Raw genomic sequence first — 8327 nt, 5'->3', positions numbered from 1 at the left:
TTAAAAACACAAATCTACTGATCTACATCCCACCATGAATGAGACGGAAGAGTAGGCCATAGAACTCTGTCAGCTCCCAGTGAAGCTCCTTTCATTTCCCATCCTCTCAACCTTTCTTTGTCCCCATGACAATCTTCTGGGGAAAGCATCAATCCAAATTCCATTGTGCACCTTTCCTCAAGATGGCCTGATCTTACTCTATTGAAAGTAGGAAAAGATTTTTCTGGCTCCTTTTGGTGCTTCCAGGATTTTATTCCTCCCTCCTCTATAAAAACTATGTTTTAAAGTTTAATCATCCTTTGGGATAAAAAGACAGAAGGAGAATGAAGGACACACAATAAGTCATATAATCAAGATTATTTATGAAAGCTCTCATTATCCTAAGCCTACCTCACCATTCTCCCATTCTCCAAGGATAACCTAAGATGCCTCAGAGGTGCACTAACATGGTCTAGTTACATGTATGGCTACTGTGCTCTCAAATTGTGGCTAGTCCAACTTGAAATGTGCTCTAAGTATAAAATTTACAACAAATTCCCAAGACATTGTGAAAAAAAAAATGAATGCAAAATACCTTTGGAATAATTTGGTGTTGATTACATGTCAAAATGATATTTTGATGTATTAAACTAATAGATGATTCAAATTAATTTCAGGATGTTTTTTAAAATTTTTCTGGGGTATCTAGGAGATTTTAAATGACATGTATTGCTTGCATTGGGCCTCACTTAATATTCTCCTGGGCAGTTCTGCTTTAGCCTTCATATGTCCTTAACCTAGAGGCAGGGGCTGGCTCTCCTCCCACTTAAGCCCAGATACATCAGATTGTTGCCCACAGTGGAGGAGGCTATGGATCCAAGACAGATCCAGCCTGCTCAACCAGGCAGTGTTTCTGAGCTTCAGAGACTCTGCCTTTCACACCTGAAGAATGAACAACACTGGCCAGTCTTCAGCGAATTTGTTCATGTTCCAAGAGTTGAAACACCTTTGTAGACTTGATCTTACATTTTATCCCAGAACCCAAAATGACTCCTTTCCTTCATTTTACCCCTGGTAGTAGTACATCTAACAATTTTGTGCAATGGAATAAAATAAACTGCCTGAGATAGAGGCCTCCGAGGAAGGCAGATGGCTGCCTCATTGAAGCCATTCTCTCTGTCATCAGAAGGCAAAGCAAAGAGACACCAAGGAGGGCAGAATGCTGCTGGAGTTGGGAAGAAAGAAGCAGTCAAGATCTGATGAGAAGACTCTGCCTTTTTTTTTACCTTTTTTTATTGAGGAAAATCCATAACAGCAACATCAGGAAGGAAAAAGTGAGCACACACAGACAAGATTACAGCTGTGGAGGCTACTAGAGAAGAGTAAAGTGGACATGTTAATAAAATAATAATCCCAAACGATTGATGTTGGTAATGTACTTTGATTTTACAAACATAGTACATGAGATCTCTTATTTGATCCACATAAAACAACAATAAATACCCTTTTAAAATATGAGTATGAGAGTTTACTTGCTAAAGTGAAACCAGAAGGCAATCATAATTATTTTTTGCTATGAATCAGATTTTTAGCATAAATCTACCAGAAGACAAGTGAATAAGGAGGAATATGGCAAAAATAACTTTTTTGTTTGAATTTATACAGATCTCCTTGAATAACCAAAACAGGTTTTTTCTTTAAAAATTAGCACTTTTGTCTCTTTTTCTTCCTGGCTTCCTGAGGATTGGCTCCAACATAAATGATACAGTAACTATCTAGACCAGGAAGTACATGACCAACCGACTACTTCAGAGGAAAGAAATGGTCTTTGATATCCTCCACCCTGGGAAGGCAGCAGTACCTAAGACAGAAATTCAGAGGAAGCTAGCCAAAATGTACAAAACCACACCAGATGTTACCTTCCTGTTTGGATTCAGAACTCATTTTGGAGATAGCAAAACAACTGGCTTTGACATGATTTATGTTTCCTTGGATTTTTCAAAAAAAAAAAACAAATCTAAATATAGACTGGCAAGACATGACTTGTATGATAAGAAAAAGACAACAAGAAAACAGCAAAAGAAACATAAGAACAGAATTAAAAAGTTCAGCAGGACTTCGAAGGAAAATATTGGTGCTGGTAAAAAGCTAAAGGAGGGAAGATTCTTTTATTTTTAATAATTAATTATTTTTTATTTATTTTTTGATTTTTAAAAAAAATAAATGACAGCATAATGCATTACAATTCTTATTACACTTATACAGCACAATTTTTCATATCTCTGGTTGTATATAAGTATATTGACACCAATTTTTGTCTTCATACATGTACTTTGGATAATGATGTTCATCACATTCCACCATTCTGCTAATCCCCTGCCCCCTCCTATCCCTCCCACCCCTCTGCCCTATCTAGAATTCATCTATTCCTCCCATTCTCCCCCTCCCTACCCCACTAAAGGAGGGAAGATTCTGCGATGACTTTGTATTCAGTAACTGAAAATTTTCATGAGAGGATTAATAAACTGTAAAAACTTCAAAAAGTAAAAATCAACACTTTTTTCTTCATGGAAACAATAGGAATAGGATCATCATTTAAAATTCAAAAAGAAGTAAAAAAACACTGGTGTTCATACTTCTCAACAATAACTAATATATTTTGAGGCAATTATTATTAATAATAAGTTATATTTATAGAGGGCCAGGCACTACTATAAATGCTTTCATGTAATAACTCATTTAATGCCAAATACTTTATTATATAGAAATGATATTAGGATAGTCTCCAATTGAAGTTGGGAAAACAGACTAAAAACAATTTGAGTAATTTGCCTAAAGTCAGTCAATAAGAGATATGGACAAGTTTTAAAATTAAGTAAGCAGTCTGAATCTAGGGTTTTTATCTGTTTGATTTATAGCTTTTTTTCCTATGTATATTTTTCTGAGAATGAGATTAAACTGTATACAGTTCTATTTTTTATATGACTTGAAAGCATCATATTTATTGCTGACTTTTTCTTTCTTTATGAGAGTAGTGTCATAATTATCATGTCACTACTAATCATAGACTTGTTTATATTATAAATGCCACAATTCTCAGCCACCCTCATAATTCAGGACTCTTGTCTTGAAATTAGATATTAGGATATAGTAAAGCTGCTTCTGTTTGGATTAATTTGCTATTTTATCCACTATGGCAAGTTGAGGACATTATTTTATGGCTGACCAGTGTAAGTGTAAATAAAAAGAGTCATAGAGACAAGATGCAGAGGCAGGAAAGATGGCAGAATGACAGAGAGGCCAAACTGCCAAGCTTTATTTATATCAATAGGTTACTTTAGTAATGCTATAACTACATTATTTTTTGGTGTTCCTTTATTCCCAGGAGCTAATGTCTGAGATCAAGATCCAGGCTGATAAGACTCAAGCACATAGCCTCTGCACAAAGGACATTACCATAGCAACTAGATACTGCACCTATATTAGTTATCTTACTAGCTTCTAGGAGAAACTGCAGGACATTCTAAGGGTAGGAAACAGAGTGCCTGTTACCTACCCCACACCCACTCCCACTCCCGGAAGTCTGCTCACCAGAGGAACATTTCCCTGTATATTTCCACAGTCAGAATCCCTACAGACCAGTTACCAAAAGACCATCAAAACCACATTAACTTCTCAGGACCTGCTTTGCTACTTATCAAGACATCCTCAAAGTCACCAAATAACCATGATTCCAGCTGTAGTCTTTAATATTTTTACATTTATATTTCTTCACACTAAGTTATTCCATAATATTCTGACACACACAAAAAAATTTTAAAAAGGCAAGAAGAGTAGGAGTCTGGATTTGTAGACTAAATGTACTTTTGTACCCTTTCCATGTTATGCATGTAATTCATTCTCTAAACTCTATATAATTCATAAGTTATTTCTGCTGCTGTCTTCAATATCTTTTTTGTATTTATCAGGAAGTTTTGTGAGCATATTCTTGCCTCTCTTGGGCACCTCAACTTCGCCTTATAATTTCCCTAAGAATATCAAGGTGTTATATATGAAAAATAGATAATACATCAATTATCCAATTTTTCTGCAAAACTTTTTCATATTATTTCATATGGCTGAATATTCAGAAGTAAAATTATTATGTCAAGTGTATTATGATACATAGTACCATCACTTTTAAAATAACTGCTCCAATTTGTTCTTTTACCAGCATATACATACATTTTTATCTTTTTAAATGACACATAAAAATTATACATATTTATAAGATACCATGTGATGTTTCAGTATGTTTATACATGGTGTAATATTTAAATATGGGTAAAACATGTCTTCTCAGATATTGATTATTTCTTTGTGGTGAAAAATTCCAAAAATTTTTTCCATTAGCATTTTTACTTGAAATATACATTATCATTATCTATAGTTAATCTACTGTGTAGTAGAACACCAAAAGTTATTTCTTCTAACTTAGTATTTGTTTACCAGGCTCTCCTCATTCCTCCCTCCTTTCTGCTCTTCCTTAATCTCTTACATCCACCATTCTAATCTATTTTCTAGATCAATATTTTAAAATTTCATGTATATGTGAGATCATGCGGTATTTTATTCTTGTGCCTGTCTTATTTCACTTAACATGTATTTCAGTTATTAGATAAAAAAATTAATTTTTGTTCAAAATTTCGGCTTTTTATTGCTAATGAGGTTGGATATTATTAATGCTTAAGAATTTATATTTCTACTTATGTTGTTTCCCATATACTTTCTGCCAGTTTGTTTATAGAGAAATATATTTCTTCTGTTGATGAAAGTAAGTCTAATGGTGTGAGAAATATTTAAGTTGGTTGGTTCACTCAATATGCTTCTCATTTCCCTCTGATAGAAGCTGGACAACTAAAATTCTTCTTCTAGACTCCTGCAGTTAGAGAAGGCCATGTGTTGCAATTCTAGCCCAGGAGATGTAAGCAGACCCTCCCTATGCTGTATTGCTATTGTTTTCTTTCTGCCTGTATGATGGTTGGAGTTGCAATAGTTATTAATAGACACTGCAGAACAGAACAGTGGGGGGAAAAAGAACAAAACGGCTGGTCTCTTGGTAATATAACTGAGTCACACTATCAGAAACGCACCACCAGACTTCTTGTTTCATGGTTAATACCCTTGAAGCAAACTCCACTTTTTACTTGGGTTTTCTTTATTCCAAGTGAAAGTCAAATCTGATAAGATAGATGTAAGCACTTTCTGTGTTACACTGACAGCACATGTTCTCACAATTCATGAAATAACCTACCTTATGTAATCTCAGAAGAACTTTTTCCATTCTGATGTTGATGTACATATTGATATTTTTCTTTATGATTCCTCACATCACTTTTAAGGGAGGAAATTTCTCCCCTTCAAAGTTCTATTTTGATTGTGTTATACACATTTGATTCTTAGGTATACCTAGAAAATTTTGATAAGTAGTTTGTAATTCTCTAGGAGTCTATGCCTCAAGGAAATATGTAGGCCTCATTAAATGGAATTGAAATACTGGATAAATATCATTGGGGCATTATTCTGGAAGATGGTATAGTTATCATCAATTCTCAACAGAATCTATAGTCAAGATGTCTTAAGGATATTATCTCATTGAAATTATACAGTTATTTATCTCATACTAGACAAAGGTGCCATAAACATACATTGGAGAAAGACAGACTTTTCAAAAAATGATGCTGGGAAAACTGGAAATCCAAATATAGTAGAATGAACTTTGAAACCCTGTCTCTCATTCTTCTCAAAACTCAACTCAAAGTAGATCAAGGACCTAAGCATTAGAGTCAGAGACCCTGAGCCTACTAGAAGAAAAGGTAGGCCCAACCCTCCATCATGTCGTCTTAGGAACCAACATCCTCAATAAGACTCCTAAAGCACAAGAAGTAAAATCAAGAATCAATAAATGGTATGGTATCAAACTTAAAAGCTTCTTCACAGCAAAGGAAACAATAAAAAATGTGAACAGAGAGCCTAGAGAATGGGGGAAAAATCTTTGCCACCTGAACCTCAGATAGAGCATTAATCTCCTGGATATACAAAGAACTCAAAAAACTTAACACTAAAAACATCAAATAACACAATCAATAAATGGGCAAGTGAACTAAACAGACACTTCACAAAAGAAGAAATTACAAATTTTTCAATTAAAAATATTAGCATACTCAAACCAAAAAAAATATACACAATTGTGGACTTCAGTTTGTTCTCAGCAGGTAAGATTCTGATGAAGAACAAAAATCAAATCTATGCTAACATTCCATTTCAAGGAATTCTATGAAATCATTTATTCTATGTTTTATACCTTTTTTTACTTTTAAGCATAATTTTTCTTTATTCTTTACAAGTGGACTCAAAAAGAATTTTATCTTACCAAAATGTCTCTTATTTAGGAACAATTTTTAAACTTTGCACATAACTTTTCTCAGGGCAACCTTCATCTCCTTATTCCTGAGGCTGTAGATCAATGGGTTTAAAAGTGGAGTTGCAATTGAGTAGAACATGGTCACAAATTTCTGCAGGCCAGGCTGTTTGGCTGCTCCTGGGCTTATATACATCACCATGATTGAACCATAAAATAAGGAAACCACTACCAGGTGGGAGGCACAGGTGGAGAAGGCTTTTCTTCTGCTTGAATCTTTGGGAATCTGAAGCACAGATCGAAGGACCAGAATGTAGGACAAAAGAATGTAGAACAAAGTGATGAGCATTATCACAGCACTGAAAGTGCTACAAGTCAGAGTTGTCTTGGGAACAGGGACACATGATATGGCCAGCATTGCCCCCAGGTCACACAGGTAATGATCAATGACATTTGAACCACAAAATGGAACTTGTGATATGAGGGTGGCAGGTGTCACTAACCAGAGGAAGCCACCCACCCAGCAGGCAGACACCAGGGTTCCACAGACTTTCCTGGTCATTATGATGGGGTAGTGCAGTGGACGGCAGATGGCAACATACCTATCAAATGCCATGAGGGCCAGGAAGAAAAGTTCTGTGGCACAAAGAGAGAGGAAGATGTAGAACTGTAGGATGCAGCCATTATAAGAGATGGTCTTCGTCTTGGAGAGAAAGTTGAATAACATGTTGGGCACGTTAGAATTGATGTAGCAGATCTCCAGGAAAGAGAAGTTGGCCAGTAAATTATACATGGGGGTATGCAGTTGCTGGTCCCACCACACAGCACAGATAATAGCACTGTTACCCAGCAAAGTGAAGATATAGATGATGGAGAATAAAACAAAAAGGAGAATCTCTACTTCTTGGCTGCACAGGAAACCCAGGAGAATGAATTCATGAACGTTAGCAGTGATGTTACTATTATGTGGAGTGTGCATTTCCTTCTAACTGATGACATGCACAAACACTACCACACTACTAGAAGTTTATTTAGCTGTCTTGTGTTTCATTGAGCTCTCCATAAAACATAAAATAAAATAAAAATCTCAATTTATTCTTGGAAATAGACAGCATTATAAGTCAAAAATAAAACAGAATATTAACATTTAGTCAATGAGAGGAATTTTTATAAAATCAGTACAGCTCGAAGGCAAATAGGAAGACAATATTTGATATTTTATTTTAAATATTTCTTCCAGAATTTTCTTTTCCAAATTTTAGCCTGTAAAAAAATGGGGAGGAGATAAATCTTTATTGCACTTTATTCAGCTTTATTTAACCTGAGTTCAGCTAATAAGCTAAGGAAGGAATTTATGCACTTGAGCTAGATTTGAATTATTTCATTGCCTACACTATTATTTTATTAAAAATTACAAGATCCATAAGTTCTCCCTATTGAACTACATTATTATAAATAATTTTTAGTTTATAATACTAGTATGCTTACCTAATTAGTTAGATCCCATATCCTCAGATGATTTTAGTAAGAAAATAAATACCTGGCTTTTAAGGATTGTTATAATATTGTGTAGGTGCCCAAGAAGTTTTTCAAAGAAGATTGTTGCAAAAGCTTTGGATTGACATCACCAATCCATTACTGACTTATGCAGGCTATGATACTGAATTAGAAGACTATCAAATGAATGAGAGTTAATGAATAATTGAACTTTAAATCACAAATTACTAGTCTTAATTAAGGAAAGCAACATGTGCTTTAGAACTCACATCTGTGAAGTCTTTTTCACTCACTTTTTTTTAGGTAAGAGCTTTATTGACATATAATTCACATGCCATAAAATTCACATAATTCAGTGTTTATGTATATTCACAGGGTTGCGCAAACATCACCCTAATCTAATTTTAGAACATTTCATCATCCCAGAATAAAACTCCACACTCATTAGCAG

At 34.7% G+C, this 8327-nt stretch overlaps 2 protein-coding genes across 2 annotated transcripts; one reads left to right on the top strand and one right to left on the bottom strand.

The window, feature by feature from the left end:
- Positions 1 to 1740: 1740 nt before the first annotated feature.
- Positions 1741 to 2157, top strand: LOC107137730 (40S ribosomal protein S24-like). The gene has a single exon (XM_048793622.1). It carries the CDS (start codon positions 1771 to 1773, stop codon positions 2155 to 2157), a length of 387 nt encoding a protein of 128 aa, XP_048649579.1. The 5' UTR covers positions 1741 to 1770.
- Positions 2158 to 6419: 4262 nt separating this feature from the next.
- Positions 6420 to 7433, bottom strand: LOC107137729 (olfactory receptor 11G2-like). Its single transcript, XM_015480179.2, has one exon. It carries the CDS (start codon positions 7356 to 7358, stop codon positions 6420 to 6422), a length of 939 nt encoding a protein of 312 aa, XP_015335665.1. The 5' UTR covers positions 7359 to 7433.
- Between the last annotated feature and the right edge of the window lie 894 nt (positions 7434 to 8327).

This window comes from Marmota marmota, unplaced genomic scaffold (assembly GCF_001458135.2).
Source record: "Marmota marmota marmota unplaced genomic scaffold, marMar, whole genome shotgun sequence".
Taxonomy (NCBI): Eukaryota; Metazoa; Chordata; class Mammalia; order Rodentia; family Sciuridae; genus Marmota; species Marmota marmota.
The sequence above is the reverse complement of the archived record's forward strand: the minus strand, read 5'-3'. Positions and strand labels throughout refer to the sequence as shown.

Bases quoted from the DNA above. Each gene is read 5' to 3' on its own strand.
- LOC107137730 (XM_048793622.1), top strand. From the start codon at position 1,771: ATGACCAACCGACTACTTCAGAGGAAAGAAATGGTCTTTGATATCCTC.
- LOC107137729 (XM_015480179.2), bottom strand. From the start codon at position 7,358: ATGCACACTCCACATAATAGTAACATCACTGCTAACGTTCATGAATTC.